General features: G+C 43.0%; 2 protein-coding genes across 8 annotated transcripts in view; one reads left to right on the top strand and one right to left on the bottom strand.

The window, feature by feature from the left end:
- Nucleotides 1–7,108, top strand: part of ncor2 (nuclear receptor corepressor 2) — a 93,440-nt gene extending 86,332 nt beyond the window's left edge. For 4 of the 7 annotated variants that reach the window (XM_080043209.1, XM_080043210.1, XM_080043211.1 and 1 more), the window contains 9 exons: nucleotides 242–726; nucleotides 2,535–2,665; nucleotides 2,843–3,018; nucleotides 3,197–3,331; nucleotides 3,654–3,790; nucleotides 3,885–3,938; nucleotides 4,416–4,598; nucleotides 5,139–5,318; nucleotides 6,119–7,108. In XM_080043209.1, coding sequence (XP_079899335.1) covers nucleotides 242–726; nucleotides 2,535–2,665; nucleotides 2,843–3,018; nucleotides 3,197–3,331; nucleotides 3,654–3,790; nucleotides 3,885–3,938; nucleotides 4,416–4,598; nucleotides 5,139–5,318; nucleotides 6,119–6,315 — 1,678 coding nt within the window. In that variant the 3' untranslated portion in view covers nucleotides 6,316–7,108. The remainder of the gene's footprint in view (nucleotides 1–241; nucleotides 727–2,534; nucleotides 2,666–2,842; nucleotides 3,019–3,196; nucleotides 3,332–3,653; nucleotides 3,791–3,884; nucleotides 3,939–4,415; nucleotides 4,599–5,138; nucleotides 5,319–6,118) is intronic. The other 3 variants (XM_080043213.1, XM_080043214.1, XM_080043212.1) reach the window with 1 other exon arrangement.
- A 2,829-nt stretch (nucleotides 7,109–9,937) lies between these two features.
- Nucleotides 9,938–18,538, bottom strand: rflna (refilin A). The gene is made up of 4 exons (XM_080042474.1): nucleotides 18,316–18,538; nucleotides 17,841–18,195; nucleotides 13,088–13,197; nucleotides 9,938–12,941 (listed from the first exon to the last, which is right to left on the bottom strand). The coding sequence occupies exons 2-4, from the start codon at nucleotides 18,057–18,059 to the stop codon at nucleotides 12,608–12,610; spliced, it is 663 nt and encodes a 220-aa protein (XP_079898600.1). The 5' UTR covers nucleotides 18,060–18,195; nucleotides 18,316–18,538; the 3' UTR covers nucleotides 9,938–12,607.
- Nucleotides 18,539–19,626: the final 1,088 nt, after the last annotated feature.

Genomic DNA, 19,626 nt, shown 5'->3' with positions numbered 1-19,626 from the left:
CGTCCTTTCATTTTACAGATAGGGCATATTATGAAATCATAAGCATGTTTCTTTTCCCCCCATACATATAATGAAAGCTTGGGGGTCTTTTGAAAAAGTTGGAACTTTTATTTTGAAAAGAGCTTGAATTTTGCGAAGCTGTAATGAATTCTGTTATGAGGTCATTTCCAATAAGTGTTGACAGCAGCGAGAACGTTTCGATTATCTTGTTTGCTAAGGGTGTTTTTGTTTGCCCTGCCAGGTCCATGTCCTCGGGGTCGGCCCGCTACCAAGGTTACCCTGGCCACCTCCAGAGGACAGGTGTGCCCCCTGAGGCCTACCAAACTGCTATGGACTCAAGTGGAGCCAAAGAGCTGGGTCGCGACGGAGGCAAAAACAGGGGAGGTCTACCCAAGCACATGCAGGAGCAACACGGGCCCTCCGGCAAGTCTGACCCCAAGCTGTCCAGCCCCGGCCCAGGAGGAATGTACCCAGGCTCCTACCCCTCGCCTTCAGGCCGCCCACAACACCTGCTGCCCCCCCAGTCGGATAACCCCCCTGGCCGTGGAGAAAGCGGTACACCTAGTAGAGAAAAGACTCAAAACAAACAGATGTCCATTCAGGAACAAGAGCTCCGAGCACTCGGTAAGACCACCATGACTGCGGCCAACTTCATAAACGCGGTTATTATGCGTCAAATTTCTTGTGAAACGGAAATGCCAGAGACGGGCAGCAGCGGCACTGATGGTAAGATGCTCTGGATCGCAGGGGTCCCCCTCATCACCCAGACCCTTCCCCCGTCAGTCTGTGGCCTATTGCACGCTGTGGTGGTTGGCATTATCAAATCAGCCCAATTCATTTACATTTTTTTCTCCCTCCCCCCTTCAATGCTATACTTTTTTTCGCTTTTTTTTTTTGTTATAGTATTCGTTTTACTTTAAAGACTTAAAGTCCAACCAGGGTTCCCTCTGGAAACCTCCCTAACCTCTAGCCCGTCGTCCAAATTGGACCTGGCAGTTTAAAACTCAAATAAAGCATTGATAGATCATAACAGCTGACAATTCAATATGTTTAATTTTCCATGAAGAAAATCCTAGGTGTCCTTTTTAAGATGCCATTTTATGGTAGTTAAAGCAGGTCGGACATAAAGGCTGAACATCCTCTGCTGCTTATTTTCATTTTCGTAGAGGATGTGACTTGAATTTAACATGTGGCACCCCTCCTCCTTCCCGTTCGGCAGCTAACTTTAAATAAACTTTGAACTGAATTGAATTTGAACCCATGCAAGTGACGTGACATGACGAGAATATTTTAGACGTCTGAAAAGGCATGTCATGGCAGGAGGCTTTTATACCCCATGTTAAATGAGACAGCCTGTAATTCAAACTCTCTGACCTTATACATGTAACCCAGATGACTAAAAGGGGAATAGAGAATTGGTGCGCCTTTTTGAATGTAACGTTGTGGAAAGCCTAACCACCCACCAAAACAGACTCCCTGGCCACCCTTCAGCCATCCAGGGTGAGGAGGAGGGGGGTTCTGCAGCTTCTGCCTCCCAAAATCTCTGCATGTATCCTATTTATGGCTCACTGTAATTTATGCTGATTTTTATTTTTATGTTTATTTTTTTCCCCCCACACATGCCAAACACTCAACACATCTCTCTCAATCAAGCCTCTGGGAGTTTGTCTATCATTTGGAATGTGATTTTGTTTTGTTGTTCTCTGCTTGTAGAGCAATGTGTCATGTCTCTCTCTATATATATATATATATCCCAAGCCTCTAGGGCAAGTGACAACCGCATGCTTCTCAAAAGGCAGAGTAATTAGTAGGCCATCGTCACCTTGATGTTTACAAACAAGAACCATAGAGAGAAATGACAGTTGTTGTTGTTGTTGAAAGGAACCCAGAGTGTCTTCTGTCTTTGTTAGCTCCCAACAAAAACCACAGCATCCTGGGAGTCCACGCAGTCAATCCCCCCCCACCCCCGCCCCCCCTCGCTTAACTTACATCATGATCCCCTTGAGATAAATACTGTAGTGCAAGAGTTGTGTAAGAAAACACAAAGTCAGACTTGCTGTACAAAGGGAAATTATCTTGAAGTAGGCTGAGAATCATTTCATAATATGTATGGCTGGTTTTATTCATGTTAAGTTTTCTACTATCTACTACAGTACATGCAATTGATTACATCAGCTGTAAAGTAATGTTTTGTGACACTGATGCAAAACCTGTCAATTTTAGCACCATTTCTGGTCAATGCTATGTTTGCTAGATCTGTATGCGAGTACATGATACAAAAGAGATCTCAAGTGGCTTCTCAAACACACCGTCATATATCACTCTCCAAGGGAAAGCTTGTCCTTTGGGCTTTTCATGTGCAGATGCTACATGACATGTTAAAGTCCTTATGTATATGGACAGACATTTCTGAATTACGCATGTTTTCATGAGCACATTTTAGAGAGAGGAAAAAAAACTAACTTTTACTTATGTGTGGATGTAATGTGTGTGTGTGTGTGTGTGTGTGTGCACTGTTTGGATTTGACTCTCAGCTCAACAGAAGATGGAGCCACATGGCCTGTACCGTCCTCCGTCTGAGGAGAGACTGTCTCCAGGCCAACAGCCCACGTCCCCCTCTGTTAAAGGCAGCCAGAGGGTGGTCACACTGGCACAGCACATCAGTGTAAGTTTGCTTAACCGCTGCATGACAAATGGCAAAAAAAAAACAACATAACATAACAAGCCTGTCAACATTATGCACATTCCCTAAGTTGTTTTAAAATGGCTTATTTTTAAAGAATTCATACGCTTTAAGAGTGCCAAGCCATTTGTGACGTGGATATGTCTTTTATGTGAACAGGAGGTGATCACTAAAGACTACACCAGGCAGAGCCAGCAGCAGCAAAGCTACCACGGCTCTCCTGTCCTGGACTTAACCCGTCCACCCAGTGCCTCCCAGCCCCCGCCCTCCTCACAGGACTCTGCCCAAGATAGGTCCCGATATGCAGAGGGGCTCGGTGAACGCAACAGAGACCGGTAGGAATCACTGTCAAACAAAGCACTCTGGAAACACAGACATGTTGTTGAATGTACTTGGGTATACATCTTTACACTTTGTGTTACTGGTTATATTATAAACACTTCACTAAGGATCTATTCATTTAGATAGATGTAATTGCTGCTGTTAATGTAACCGTCTCTGTGTTCCCCGCAGGTCTCCTCCTCAGCCCAAGACATCACCTGGCAGTGTTTCAAATGATGGCATTGAACCAGTGTCTCCTGCTGGAGCCAACTCTGAACCCGAAGTCCAGGGAGGGGCCTCCTACCCCAACGAGCAGGGAGAGCAAGGGTAACACAGGCTCACATTGCTGAAGATTGATTCAGAAATAGCTTGCTGGAAATATGTTTTATTGCTTGTATTAACTGAAGTGGGTGCAGTCAGTTATCGGGTTTGTCATTTCTTAACGGGAGGTATTGCAGCTGAGACATACACTCTGTTTAGTCTGCTGCCACCACATTACCGCACTGTCTGGATTATTTATTTCAGCATTGGTTTAATTCATTTTTATGGCCGTACAATTAATTTCAGCAGAACTGTTGATAATTACAGTAGTGTATCGTGTGTGTGTGTGTGTGTGTGTATTAACCTGGTTCTCCTCTCCCTCCTGCAGAGGCTCCCGTTCCCCTCCTACCTCCCAGCCTCCAGCTTTCTTCAGCAAGTTGACTGAGAGCACCTCAGCTATTGTCAAGTCAAAGAAACAGGAGATGATCAAGAAGATGACCGTGGTGGGAAATGAGGGGGATTTCAGTAAGTTTCCACTGAGTCAATGTAGTTTTCAGAAAAATAACCTTTTAATAAAGAGAATGGTACTTCTTAAAATAAACCCGTCTTCCACTTTCAGATGCAGGCCAGCCGGGAACAGAGATCTTCAATATGCCGGCATCTACAACCGCAGGTAACGGTTTGTCTTCATGTTCAGGTTACGTTTTTAAAGTCAGAAGCCTTTCATGACACTATTTTTGTTTGCTTGAGCACATGTTAGAATAAAGCAATGAAGTGGTGGATGTGTGTTGAGGAGTGTCAACACATCCGTCACATACTATAGTAATTGTGGTGGTAGCTTCATGAAAGTATGTAAAGCCTGCATTGTTCTCCAGATGAAAACCACTTTGGTAAATGCCATTGTACACACTGCAACTATCAAGCTTATTTCTCACGTACATATTATGTCAGAAAACTGGAATGTTGTCAGTCACATGACAATACAGTAATAGGCAGTGACATACTGTACTGTATTAGCAATATGTCGACAAACTGCAGGCGGCATTGTTTAGACTTTTAACTCTTTTAGTGTATTATTTGCTCCATGCTCTTTCTATCAGCTTGTGAATGTGCTCTCTGTAACTTGTTTACCTCCGCTCTCCTTTAACAGGACCTGTGAGCGTGCGCTGCCACCCGGCTCCAGAGACGCCTGGTAACTCCATAGGCCTGGAGGCCATTATAAGGAAAGCATTGATGGGCAAATATGATGAGTCTGAAGAACGCCCTCCATCCAACGCTGCTAACATCATGGGCTCCGGTGCCGAGGGACGTGCTGAGGACGCTTTCTCACAAGGTACCACATCCTAAAGACCCTTGTATTTCATCTGTTCTCTTCACCTTTAATATATTCTTACATGTGCAGTTCCCTAAGTTGCGATTGAAGACTCTTCTTTATTTTGACTTTATTTTCGTCATTTCATAGCTGTCACAAACAGTGCTGTGAGTCCAATATTTTCTGCATTTTACCAACAGAGAATTGCTACTTAACTTCAGCATTAACCTGTCTCAACGCCACCACTGACTACTTCAAATCAAGCAGTCTTTGTTTAAAATGCTTTATTTAGCCATTTAGGTTGGCTCTTGTGTTAATTGACTATAATATTTAAGCCTTCTCTGAAATCTTTGTAACGGTATTTTAAAACAATAATGTATTATAAAAGCTCAAGAAGGATACTGGCGGATTGAATTATCCAATTTGTCTATATACTACTATGATATAATGCAGTCCTGTTAGTTCTTAATTGTATGGACAGCAGGAAGGGTGGAAGCAGGAATTGTTTTGCACAGAATTGTGTTCCGCTGTAGGTTGAAGTGTTGCCTCCTCTGTTTGCAGGTGGGGGAAAGTCCTCAAAGGGCAGCGGGCGCTCTAACGGGCGCAAGGCCAAATCCCCAGGACCAGGCCTGTCAGGAGGGGAGAGACCCTCCTCTGTGTCCTCAGTCCACTCTGAGGGAGACTGCAACAGACGAACCCCTCTCACTAACCGTGTCTGGGAGGACCGGCCTTCATCCACAGGTAGAAAAAAACTCTTTCTGAAATCCATGAACTGATTTAATACAGTTACCTGTTTAGATAATAATATTTTAGGCCATGTCCACACTTTTTCTGTAAGGTTTGGCCCTTTGTCCACATGCAAATGGCCCAATGGGGGGAGGTTATACTTTTTACTTTTAATTTATTCTTTTCTATAAATATACTCATATATATGTAGCCTGGAAATCCAGACCCATATCTAGAATGATATAGGGTCTGGCCATGATCAATAGACCTTCCCAACTCTAGGGGCGGCACCTACGCGTGCATTTCAAATGCCACTGCACGCATTTGGATAGCACTACGACCAATCAGAGCAATGAACAAGGTGACGTATTAAGCCCCGTTTGTTTGGCGAACAGCGAGGTTAACTGGTAAATTAAACTTTTGCCGTGGTCGGTTGGCAAAACAACCATTCCTCTTACTTGCTAATGAAAGATTTTACTGCCGTCTTCCAAATCGCTAAGTGTCGAGGCGAAAGCCGTCTCAAACTCAAACAACACATCCACAGCCATCTCTGTTTACTATCACAGCTTCGGCTGGGCATGCACAGCACTGTCGTCATCCGATTACGTCCGCCCCAAAGCACCATACAAAGGGCTATGGCCCGCCCATATCAGAAAGGGTAGCGCAGGATTTCTTGACATATTTAATGAGCTTCAAGGGAGAGTGTCCAGACCCATATTCAATTTGCCAGAGCCTTGTGGCAGGTCTGGATTTCCAGGCTAGTGTATATGTGGAGATGGCCCAAAACACTTAACAATTCTGTCACTTTTTCACAGGTTCAACTCCGACTCCCTTCCCGTGCAACCCGTTGATAATGCGTTTCCCCAGTGGGACGGTGTCCGCCCCCTCCCCCTCCTCTGGCCAGCCGGGGGGCCAGGGCCAGGGGTTAGGACCCGGACAGGGCCGGGCCTGGGAGGAAGAGCCCAAGCCTCTGCTCATGTCTCAGTACGAGACTCTGTCTGACAGCGAGTGAACCCAGATTCTATCCTACCACAGGCCCCGCTAACAGTCAACCAACTCTGTGCTGCTGCAGCCACACACACACTCACACACACACACACACACACACCCATCTGCTGAGGCATCTGCAAACCTCCCCGCACCATTCCACTCTGCATTTCCTCCGTCAGTCATCAGGCAAAGGAATCATGTCCTCCTTTCACACACCTGAGACGCCAAGCAGCTATGAACTGGAACACTGCTGCTCTAAGTGGGGGTGTGTGTATGTATGTGTGTGTGTGTGTGTGTGTGTGTGTGTGTGTGTGTTTATGGACAGAAGTGTTATGCATTCACTCCAGGACTACTCTAAAGGACAAATCACTTTTTATTTTTTCCTTTTATTTTAAAACCTTTTTTTCCTCACTGGCCTTATCAATATAGACACATCGATGTGCACCTTTTGTGTGTACTGCTCTAATGTGCTGACACTTGTGTGGAAGGGACTCTTTCGGTGGTGTGCTTGGTCTGGTCAGGAGCCTGATGACTGCAGCTCTAGAGGCAGATTGTGACCTGAGAGCAGTGGGCCACACAGCAGACAGGATGGACACATTGCTTCACGGTCAACTCCAGGTGCAGGCGGCCTGTGCACTGCTACCACTGCAAGAAAACCTGCCAGGGAGATGGGAGGAGAATCAACATCTTTGTTTTTTCTTTTGCTCCTTTATATTCAGTCAGTCCAGTCCTGTGTTTGGAACGTGACCTGAGACCTTTAGTACATTTTGATGGTGAACTTTTGATGGTGTCATTTGTTGTCTATTATCTGCTATGATGTATCTTTTGGGGAAGGGCGGGGAGGGGACAGAGATTGTTATGCGGGAGGGTCATATCATTGGTTTACAGGGTAAACATGCTGTTCATTGCTGATGTCATATATTAGGGGGGGTGGGAAGGGGGAGGGGCCGGAGGAGTGGCAAAGGCCTGTTGACTTCAGGCACTTGCGTGAGGAGAGATGATTTGCCAGATGGATGGCACTGAAACAAGTGACACTTTCTCACTGTTTTTATATTAACCATGTCTGTGTTTGTTGAAACAGTTTTTGGATATTAAGCACTTAGTTGTCAATCTGTTCACAATGGCATTTTTTTTAAAGTATCTTATGTTTCCTGGGGCAGGTGAAAAAATGGACTCAAGAACAAGCATAGAAAATCCCACTGTGGAGGTATCCCTCAACACCCCATCTGTTTGATTTTGGTCTTTATCGCTCCCACACTCAAAGCGACAATCACATTTTAGTGAAAGACGATGAAGCTGATTGGAGCAGGTGCAGACCGACCTTAAAGCTGCTTACAGGCAAACTCCGCAGCATCACTTGGAGTTTGGAGACTCAATAAAAAAGCCATCTTTCTATGACCCTTGGTCCGTGGCGGTGTCAGTTACAGCTGGCTCTGCTAGAAACCCGTCTAGGAGCGGTTGTGACGGTCTGACCTCTGACCTTTTTACTGCCTAGATAAGGAACTGAGACCCAACTCCTAATCAGGGGGCAGATTTTGTACAGTTATGAGATATTCCTAGTGTTAAGTGCCATTTATTTTACATATACAGTACTGAAGTTACCAAGAGACGCACAACTTTTTTCTTTTTAGCCCCCCATGACAGGGTTTATATATACTGTCCACGCAGGGAAATCTGAAAACAAAAAATGGCAAATGGAACATCCAATTTTAAAAATAACATTAATGTGTGTTTTTTATTATTTTTTTTATTTGTCTTTGTCAACCCCATCACAGTTTCACTTAATATAATTCTACAAAACAAAGCAACAGTGTGTCAGGGCAAAGCTTAACTGGTCCTGCATCAGAAGTGTTCCCCCACTATGAGACACCACCTGCGTTTGTGCTGGGTAGAGGAGGTGGACTGGAATACATTTGTAAGCAATCTGCCAGTGTTATGTAACATCGGTTGACATGTTCTAACATTTTACTGCAGTATTTTAAAGGTCACAGATGAGTTAAATGATGTGAGTTTGTGCAGCCAGGGATGACTTCTGTCCTCTGACTGTACACTCTGAAGTGAAGGCAGTTTAGTGGTTTGGAAAGATTTACCTTTATCTGTTCACATTTTCCCCCTGTCATTTAAATTTTATCAGGCAAAGCAACAAAAAAAACATGCACCCAGGCTTTGTACATTGGTCTCTCTGCGTGTATATAATTTATCAACTGATGAAATCTAAGAATGTGACAGTAAACAGACTAAGCCATATCCAACTTTTCCCTAAACCGACCGACAGACTAATACCCTGTTTTTTAAAAGGAATACTGAAATGAATTTTAACATGCATCCATTTTGTTTTTGTTCTTAAAAGTCTCTCTTGATTCCAGTCATGTCACAAATCATAAAATAGGCATTCACAACATGAAACGACTACAGTTGATTTCTGATGTGTGCTCTGGTCTGTCCAAGCATGGGTGGGGGTGGGGGGAGATTGACATAAACAGTACATTGTTCAACCATTTTTTTTTTTATTATAACCCACTGTATAATAGCAAGGATTGTATATAAAACTGAAGAGATGTAAATATTTATGTGGCTTGCTTCAAGGTTGGTATTACGACAAAATAATAAAAAAACAAAACAAGAAATATTCACATGGTTAAATTCAACATGCCCACCAGCAAGCTTTGTGGATAGCAGTGTAAAAATGAAAACAAAAAAGACACTGCCTTAATGTTTAAATAAAAAGCTTATTGCCATTCATGGTCTCGGAGACATGTTATTTGTGTGTGTGTCTGTGCGTACTTGTACTTGTACAGGCGTCTTTGTGGTGACCAGACTATTTTGTCTAGTCCTCACATCTTCAAAGGGCTTTTTGAGGAATAAGACTTAGTTTTAATGTTCGGGTTAGAATTTAGTTCAGGTTAGGGTTTTGGTTAGACATGTAGTTCTGATGGTTAGGATAAGGGGCTAGGGAATGCATGATGTCAATTAGGGTAGTCTCAAAGATAGAACTACAAGTGTGTGCGTGTGCGTTTGTTGGGTGTCTGCATTGAAAACTTTCTGCTATTTGTCCTAGAGGGCAAAGTTGTCAGGACCAAAGTAATGACAGTGAAGCACCACCAGGGGGCAGTGTATGCACATAATTAAACAGCTTAATTTTGACAGAGTTGTGGAGGAGATACTTTTATCACTGCATGGAATCATTTGACATTAAAAGGAACAAAAGGAGATGATATAATACAGTCCTGACTGTAGGGGTTGTTCTTCAAATGTGCTTTTTCAGCTGCCACTAAAGCTGCTTCTGATCTTGTGTCCTGTCCTGTCCTGTGATCGTTCAGCTCATACGAAGGTTAAACTCCATGTCCGTTATGAATCCCCTCCTTACATAACCCCCATTAACTCTACCAGGGAGCTGTTATAACATTAAGACTATAATTAGGATTCCTTTCTCAATTTACACTTATGTAAAAAAGTCCTTATATAAGTATGATATAGGCTACTACTTGCAGCCCACAGAGTAACTCCGCTGCTCTCTTTGTCTAGAGAACGTCCTCTTTCTTTCAGAGTGGTGAAATGAAGCCAAGCAATTACAATGTCATATGACCAAAACAAATAAATAAATAGGAATTGAAAAGAATGAACTCAACACAACACAACAGAACTCATGTTTGGGAATTCCTTTCCTTTTTTTTATTCAATTAGGATATACATCTTTTTAAATTATTTCCTTTTGATCAGAACAGGAACGACGATTGACGTACAAAAATATAAAGAGAATTATGAAGTGCCTCGATGCCACATATACAACAGGAAAATATTTTACAGTAACAAAATCAAGTGTTTTGGGAACACAAAAAGTATCTCAGAGAAAACCACCAACGCATGTAACGCCCACCGACTTTCTCTCATCGCTCTATGACATTTCACAGACCATCAACACATTGCAAAACTCTCCATCATCTCGCCAGGAACATAACTGTTTGGTATATAAAAAAGAAGCCATTGCAGGAACTGGCTTTTTTTCCCCCATAGTCGTGCTCGTTGTAGTGCTACTTACTGTTCCCTCATGTGAACCCAGTACCCATTTCACAGTACTGATGTCCTACCTCAGCCTTGTGCCTTCCTCATCTCTCCATTCCTCACACTGACCCTGGAGGGTATTTCAAACTATAAAAATAAAAAAGACCACAAGCTCAAGACCTCAACTGAATGTCGGGAATACACATTTGCAAAGAAATAAAACTGATACCTAAGAGAATTTGAGGTCAAGTCCAAAGTTTAAATATTTGCCATGTTCAATGATATATATATATATATATATACAGTATATATACATATATATATATATATATATATATATATATGACACAAATAACGAAAACGCTCAATAAAAATCTATTTTACATATTTTACAGGTAAATCTGATGTGTTTTTACATGTTAGTAATTCTTTGGTTAAGAAACCACCCGATAAAACAATTAGTTGAAATCTGAAAACAACATTGTTTGCGACTCAGTTGCACCAGCTATTCGTACGTTTGTCTGTAAAGTCTTGACTAGGTGGATATTTACACATCACTAAATTAAAGGGGGTTGCATCACACAAATTTGTTTTTAATGTCGAAATATGGATTACTACCAGCTGTAGGCCTACTACCCAGATTGAACCAACTGACAAAAATTAGGTTAGTTTGCTTATGTGGCCCAACAAATAAACAAGGTCAAATTTGGGTTGAAACATCTGACCTGACACTGGAAGATTTTAAATGAAGTTTGACAAGCCTCATATTACAAAACGTAATGCTTATCATGTCAGATTAAGTGACCAAATAATGTTAGTTAGGTTAGCTTCATTGGCTATTGCATACTTGAGTACTTAAACTGAAACACACTTATGTACGCAATTATAAAGAAAACAAAAATTAGCTTGAGAACAAATGTTTCAAAGTTATGCAACAAGTTTCAGTGCCACAATGACTTAAATGGTCAAAAACATAATTGAAGCAAATCACCAGTTCGAAACCTGACTATTTTACTTCATGCACAAACGTTGTGTTTGATTAACGAATAGCTGGTGAAACCCAACACAGAACAATGTTAGTCTTATTTTGACGGGAAGTTGAAAACTTTTCACGATAGCTTGAAGCAAAATAACAACCCAGACAATTGTGTGTGTTTGTTTATGACTCTCATGGAGAAGTGGACGAGTGTTGTGCCACTATTGTATCTGTGACAGAGAAGAGGTACAAATTGTCCTACACTTCTCCCTGATTGTCATATTGTTAGGCACTTCCCTGTGTGACATGCTCTGATATCTGGGGCCCAACCAGACTAACAACAAACCGATACACCGGTTGAGATAAAGCAAACCATACGATTTGCCAACCGCTCTTTAAGGCCCTGATAATAAAATACACTTGTAACTATAGATGATGTGGTCCTACACACACACACGCAGCCCTGATCAAGCAGGTCAACTGAGTTTTTAAGCTTTAAACTCTCAATAAATAATAATTACGGATGGTTTTTTTTCTCCCAAAACTTCATAGATTGTTGTTCTGCAGCCCTTCAGCACCTCTTACAGACCAAACAAAAAACCTGTTTACCAAAAAAACACCCTTAACTCACACTGTATCTTTAACAACATATTCATATCAAGGTAACTGTCATTACATTTGCACTTTGCAGTTTAGTTTAATTAATATATGCTTGATCAAACAACACAAGCTACGGTCTGAGTGTGTCTTAATTAAAAATGTAAAAACTAAAACTAAAACCAGGCGTACTGTCACAGCGAGTGGAGATAACCTGTCCAAACTTCTTATCTTTGGTCCAATTTTTTCATACGCAGTACTGAAATTCCCCCCCTGCCATGCCAAGTCCAACCCAGAGGACTGTGCTATATAGAAGACAAGTGCATTGAAGCCATTTGAGAAAGCTTTGTATTGGTGTGACTATAGGCTGTAATCCACGACACACATACACAGACATGTAGAATCTGATCTGTTGCCTCCCCTGAGCGCACAGTCCAATCGGAGGGAGAGCAAAGGCCACCAAGTGTGTCAGCTCCTGTATTAAATAAGACATTAACCATTGATGCGCAGCTCTGAACTCCCTTCTTAAATGCTGCAGTCAGTAGAAAGTCTAATTAGCTCATGTTAAAATGTCACTAAAAGGCTCCCAGAGTTTTTCCTCCATGGCGAGTAAAGATGAACAAAGCAGGGTTCCAGGTACTACTTTAAAGTATTTCCCTTTTCAAGACTTCCCCAAGTTCCTCGTCCTCAAAATCAAACAAATGTTGACGATGACACAAATGTAGCCTCCTTCTCGAGCCTACAGGTCTTCCGTGTAGATGATACAGGGACTATTTTCCTCGCTGGACTCCAGCTGCACGGTGGAGACGAACCAGCGGCGGGATCCCGTGGGGTTGTAGTTGAGCGTGGTGCGGTAAGTGTTCTTGGCGTGTTTGGGGTAGATGATGGTGGTGCTCTGGTAGCTGATGGGCTTCTGCCGCGGCTCCAGATACACCTGGGTCTTGTAGCTCCTCCAGGTGCAGTCGCGCACCGCCACCACTGTCTCGCTGAAGGAGGTCGGCGTGGGAACGGGCGCGCAGTACACCTGATCCCGGTAGTGCTTGTCAGAGTCGTACTTGACCTCGGAGTTGCACCTGTGAAAAGGAGAAAACAATTTAAAAACATTTAGAAAAAATTGGCAAAAAAGAGTGTTGACAAGAGGATATTGATCATGAGTGAACTATAAGCTCAGTATTGCAGACAAAACAAAATGTTTATGTGTATCAAATGTTCCCCTCACTTGATTTCCTGCTCCGGTTTGGGGTTGACCTCGATGCTTTCTCCGAAGAACACGGGGTGCATGCGAGTCTTTGGGTCCGTCCCCGTGGAGTTCAGCAGCAGGTAGGGCAGCTGTGCAGAGAGGGACACAAGGGTCAGAATCTCACAACAACAACTACAACATCCATGAATTGCCAAACTATTTTGTCCCCGGCTTGCCAACGTTTGTGCTCAAATAATGTGTGTTTGGGGGTTTCAGCAGAGCAAAAAAAACCCAAAATGAAAAACATTGCAGTCCCCCACCCACACCAAGAAAAACCCACTCCTTGATCCGCCCTCAGGAGAACAATTGTCGAAAAAAGCACAGCTATTACTACAACGACAAGCACAGCAACCACACTTCCATTTTATTTCAGTTAATTACACTGTGTGGGTCCAGCCAAAGGAAGTGTCGGTGGTAAATCTCACTGTCGTTTCAGTCTGGCCCGAGACGTGTTACTCTGACAGTTTGTGTGTGAGTGGATTGAAAATAGGTTTACAGATGTCAGGCCCACAGTAGTAACAAAGTCCCTAAGATGAGTCTCTAGAGCAGCTGGTAGCCAGGCTGATGCTGCAAGAAACAAACAATAACAGTGGGATAATTATGGAATTGAAAGATGGTCCGTAATCACGTCTACACTTGCCAATGTGTCATACTTGTTGATTCTTATGTAAATTATGATTTCAATTGTTCAAGCATGTGTGTGTGAGGGTGTGTCTCTTACTCAGGTTCATTGAAATGAGGCCATTGTAACAACTCTGCTATTTCACATACATAAACACACACACACACACACACACACACACACACACACACACACACACACACACACACACACACACACACACACACACAAAGGCTTAGTTTCATGATTTATGAGGCATAAGGACTGAAGAGTACTTTTGGAAGCAAAATAGAATCATTAACTGACTTCTTTTATCTTTCACAACTGCAGTTGTAACTGGTTTTCATCAGCAGATTATTTTCTTTTAATGGCTTGGTCTACAGTAGGCCTGTGTCAAAGAATAAGACGAAAAGATGTATTTTCTTAATTAAAGGTGGAGTCAGTTATTTTAGTGAATGCTTGTTGTCAATATCTCCTTTTGTCAAAATCAGTGAATATCTCCTCACAAACCGCTACCTGTCCGTACTGTGTTTGCGCTGAAAGGAAATCTGGCGTCAATACGCGGCCTAGGCTCTGTAAATGGGTATATAGACAAAGGGTATTTGAACAAAGGGGCTGATCGGAGCTAGCAACATGCTCGTTCACAGAGCCTAGGTTGTGTATTAACACTGGATTTCTTTTCAACGCACACGCAGTACAGACAGGTAGGAGATATTCACTGATTCTGACGACCAACATTCACCAGAATCCCTGACCCCCCCCCCCCCCCCGCCTTTAATTGACTATTTGTTGTAGCTCTAATAGGTTTCTGTATGTATAATCTAATGAACAATGTAGCCCTATTGAATCAGTCATACAAACCCATACACACAATCATATGAATATTGAGTGTCTGTTTGAAGCACAGCACATCACTATTTGGTTTAAGTTTCCCTCAGGATGATCCACTGTACTCAACTGACTGCATTAAACGGAGCAGGTCTGTTTTAGTGCTGAACCTTGACCTGGAGCCACAGCCACAAGGGGACAAACCTATCAGAAACACAGACGTCTGTGGAGCAAGGTTGTAACCGGCCACTATCTTTGCATCTGTGTGTGTGTGTGTGTGTGTGTGTGTGTGTGTGTGTGTGTGTGTGTGTGTATGTGTGTGTCTCCAAACACTGAACAATCTGAATTCAACAGCGCCCTAACCACAACTCTGGCACCTCTCACGTTACACACAGGAGGCTGTCACATGCTGTGGTTTGGCCGCCAGTTAAGCGCACATGCCACTACAGGGGACGAGCAAGAACAGGCCAAGGGCACGGCAGCTCGTCTTACCTACAGCCCCACAACGATCATCAACGCACACTATCTGAGCGCTGGAGTTGAACTTGCACAGCTGCTGGTTACGCCAAGCAGGCCTGAGAAAGAATAGAAAAAAGTCCCCCTTTTGCAGGCCATTCATTCTCTGCCGGTACTCCATGACCTGAAGAAAACTGTAGCACTACAAGTACGGGATTGTCTTTCCACCACCACTGCTCCGGCATGGAGAGCATCCCAGGTATGTCTCCGCGGTGAGTTCCTGGCAACTTCGGCCAAGCAAACTGGGCAGGTCACCTCCAGGCAGTGGATCCCACAGTATGCACACAAAGCATAACCCCTCCCTCCCCCCCTGGAATCACATTTCTGCCCAGGAAAAACAGTCTGCAACTACTGAGCAACCCACACAATGTGCAATGCAGAGTAAAACGCCAACTCAAACACACCTTGTCCAACTGTCGGCTAGTTTGGCGAAGTGAAGCCACCGACTTCAAATCCTGAAGGGTTTGCAAGGACATAAATGTAAGAGCATCAGTAGCACACGGTGAGGCCGATTTAGAAAAAGGTCACGCAATCTGTCGTCTGTCTGTCCTCTTGTCTAATCCACAGACACTTGACCGCTCTCCTTTAACAGGACAAGATTGTATGACCACACTCATTTCATGCATCTAGTTGGTAATTTATTCACATGGCAAGTAGAAGATGTCATTATCCCTCTCTCTAGATTTGGGAGAGGTTTTGAAAAACAGAACAGCCTGCCTGAGCGTTTCTTCGGGGTTTAATTTAGAAGTGAGAGGTCATCAAACACTTATGCAATGGCCTGCAGTCGCTCTAACAACAAGCCCCTACACCCCAAAATAGTACTTGTGGATTGTTCTTAGGTGGCCCTACAAAAACAACACAAAAATAGATTTGAAAAAAAATAAAAACTCCCCTCGTCCTTCTAACAGACATGTAGGCTACTCCAACAGCTTGAGAAAACTCAGAGGTTTTGATTGTCTCCTTCCAAAGTGGCTGACGGGCTGGATTAGAAACACAAGCAGGAGCAGCCCCCCTATCAGGACTGATCTTTAGAAAGGGAAACCACAAAGCAGAGGAGACCTACTAATCTGGACCTCCAGAGGATTATAGGACTTTCTCTCTCTTTTTCTGTTTCACGATCCAGCCAACCAGTGTCACGCAACTCCCAGGATGCAGCAGTGCATTTCTGAGGCCTCCTTCACACACTGCTGAAAGCCACCCTCGACCTGCGTAGACATGTTCTGAAGACTTCTGAAATTGGGAGTGACCTGGAAATGATTTTCAATCAGCCCTGTTATGTCAAATCACTGGAGGATCTGTCATTACAATGCATTTGGCCTCTGACATTTTTTGAAAGCGGGGCACAACATCAATTATCATTACTTTCCATGGAATATTTGAAGTTCATACATGGCCTAAGGGCGCTCTGACTGTTTGAGCAGGGCCATTCAAAGCACAGCTGTCGCACAAATTGCTGGAAACATTGTGCTGTTTCACTTTTTATATTGTATTATTATAGAAACGTAATATTGTATGTTCCTGATACCAAAAAGCTAGGATTTTTAAAGAAATAATTCAATAAATTAACCCATGAATGTAAAAAAGTCAATCAAAACACCTTAACAATATTTCACGATTTGTATATTTGTATATTTGTATATAGAAGTTAGACAAACATTTATTTCGCTGCCAATCAAACCAGATTGCAAGATGACAGTTAAGACAATCAATGTATATGCTAATTAACCGACTCTTCTGTTCAAATAAAACCATCCGAGGTCTTTTTTTCTGTCTGTTGGTTACATTAGTTGCTTTTTTTAAAACATATACAAGCCATTAGGAATGGTTGCCAGTGGACATTGCTTCACTTAGAAGGACTGAAACAACTAGTTTTCTTTACTGTTCAGTTAAAGTGGTTTCAACAGAGGATCCAACCAGCTGCTGACCGCTTATTTTTAGGTTATTATAGAGCTTAAAGTTGTGCTCACTGCTGATTATAACTTTAATTAAGATTCTTCAGCTTCTTATCAACATGACAAAACCCTCACGAAGGAGCCTTAAAGCCTTAAAACCTCTTTATGACAGCGCCCCTCCCCCTGCAAATCCATCACAGACCATTATGATAACATTTTTACTGTCAGTCTTGTAGGTGGAGAGAAGGAAGCCTGATTACCCTGTAGTGCCTTCACCAACGCACACGCTACTGAGTGAAATAAGTGGAGTTATAAAACCTTTTCTAAAACCTTCTGTCATATCTAGCAGGGAGCCCCTGAAATTCTGGCAAGGACCCCTGGGAGTCCCTGGACCCCAGTTTGGAAACCCAACTGGGCATAATCAACTCACTGACCCTTATGACCCCATGCAGTTACACCCTAGCTGATGCACTAGAATGAAAAAGAAAACATTTGGACACTGGATTAGGCCTACTACTGAGGGGCCAGTGGCATCTTCAACACAAGTGCAACATCAGACGTTTGCAACTAAGGAATTTCGGACAGAGAGAGAGAGAGAGAGAGAGAGAGAGAGAGAGAGAGCTTCCAGATGTTGTGTGAGTGGGACTGAAGTGAAATCTGTTTCTGGCCAAAGACTAAAATGCTCTCAGATTTTCAGTTTCTCTCACAGCAGCGTCATTATTTGATCATTGGGTCTTTTATCCTTTCATTTGGTGTCAATGGAGTGAGTGACTGCAAAATGGTTCTGGAAACGAAACAGCCCCGAGAGTAACACTGCTTTCACATTACTCAATCGGTTCAATTGTTTAAGTAAATTCAGCGATGTGTTTCTTACCAGTTTGCCTTCTCTGTTTTCCTTTTTGTAATATCCATGATGATTTTCGACGGGCGTCGAGCAGCTGCCGGAGCGCGACTCGATCAGACCCGGAGAGATTGAGCAGAAGGGCGGACTGGGACTGGGGGGCAACCCCGAATCCGGACTGTCGAGTAGCCCTTCTCGGTTCTTTCCTTTCAGGCTATCATCCATCGCTTGTAAATGTAGATGCCCCACCATTTCTGGGACGGCTCGATTAAAAAGACACCCCCAGACGAAGTCGCACGGACAAGTTTTTCTCTTGCGGCGCTCCGAGCCTCTGCGCGCTCCTGCGACGAAAGGTTAAAATCCTGGGGAAACTTTTTCAAGATGACTTCTGCAAGCAGAGAAGAGGGAGAACAAATCAGCAAATATGCATTGAGCCATTGCCCATTCACCGTGGACAAAACCTTACAGAGTGAATTCAGCCTTTATTTCTCTTTCAAATGTATTGTACCTGCGCGTCGTGAAGTATCCACATTTAATCCCGAAAAGTATTCCAATTAGGCGTGAAATCAGAAACAAACTTTTAAAAGGCTTCAAACTTGACACAGAAGCGAAGTTTTGACTAGTCTTAATTTAAGACACCAAACAAAAACGTTGTAAAAGTAGCGCAAAGGCAAAAAGGCGACCGTGCGTCTGGCACCGATCTGGATGAGAGCTCCTCTGCTCTGCTCTGCTCTCTGTGTGTGAGTAGTGTGTACGTGTATGTGTGTGCGCTCTCCACCGGAGAGAGAGAGAGAGAGAGAGAGAGAGAGAGAGAGAGAGAGAGAGAGAGAGAGAGAGAGAGAGAGAGAGAGAGAGAGAGAGCTCCCTCTTAATGATCCTGCCAGGCTTTTTTTTTGCACCTGGATCCAGTCCAGCCCTCATGAGCTGGATCACTTCCATGTACAACCGACAGCGGCGTGCACGAACTCCTCGCCCCTGCTGTTAAGGACAGTGTGTCTCTGACCAGCATCCCTGCTGAAGTGCCTTTTAGCAAATAACCTATACCTAGGCTAGAGATGAATATCAGTTAAGCATTGCAATTTAAGTTGTTAATTATAAATAAGTACCTGTAATTAACAGTTAACGATGGAGTCAGCGTTTCTGGAGAATACTTGTTGACAAAATCCCTTTTTGCCAAAATCAGTGAATATCTCCTCACAATCCGCTACCTGTCCATCTGTACTTTGTGTGTGTTGAAATAAAAATCTGGTGTAATGTAATACATATCCTAGGTTCTGTAAATGGGTATGTAAACAAAGGGGCCCACCATTGCATTCATGCCCATATACAGAGCCTAGGCTCTGTAAACGGGCATGTTGCTAGCAATGGTGGGTTACATTGGCATTTTATTTTAAGCGCACACACAGTATGGACATGTAGCAGAACGTGTGGAGATACAAATTAGTTATCAGTTAATTAGCAATTAAGAGTTGCTAGTATGTAATTTCATCAGATAAATCATTTATTAATTACATTCATATTTATGATTGCTAGTGGTAATGGTGTTAATACGTTAACAATGAATTAGCTGTTAATAATGATATTGCTATTCAGAATGAGCCCTTATGATCTGATTTGTTTCTTATTAATTCTTTAGACCTACTCAGGATGGATTTTGTATAGCCCCATTCACACATGCACTGTGACTCGGAAATTATCCGGAGATTTCCCGGATGAGCTGTATGTTTGAATACAAATGTCCGGGTTATTTGACAGGGACTTTGAACTGAGAGTGCATACTATTACAGGATGACTGTTCATGAAGAAGATCTAAGTCGAA

Source organism: Ammodytes marinus (assembly GCF_949987685.1).
Source record: "Ammodytes marinus genome assembly, chromosome: 2".
NCBI lineage: Eukaryota > Metazoa > Chordata > Actinopteri > Uranoscopiformes > Ammodytidae > Ammodytes > Ammodytes marinus.
This window is presented reverse-complemented; position numbering and strand designations above follow the sequence as displayed.

Excerpts from the sequence above, each read along its gene's own strand:
- rflna (XM_080042474.1), bottom strand. The coding sequence starts at position 18,059 with ATGGTGGGGCATCTACATTTACAAGCGATGGATGATAGCCTGAAAGGA. Across the intron at positions 13,198-17,840 it reads AAAACAGAGAAGGCAAACTG|CTGCCCTACCTGCTGCTGAA; the intron begins GTAAGAAACACA and ends CTCTCTGCACAG. Across the intron at positions 12,942-13,087 it reads AAACCGGAGCAGGAAATCAA|GTGCAACTCCGAGGTCAAGT; the intron begins GTGAGGGGAACA and ends TCCTTTTCACAG.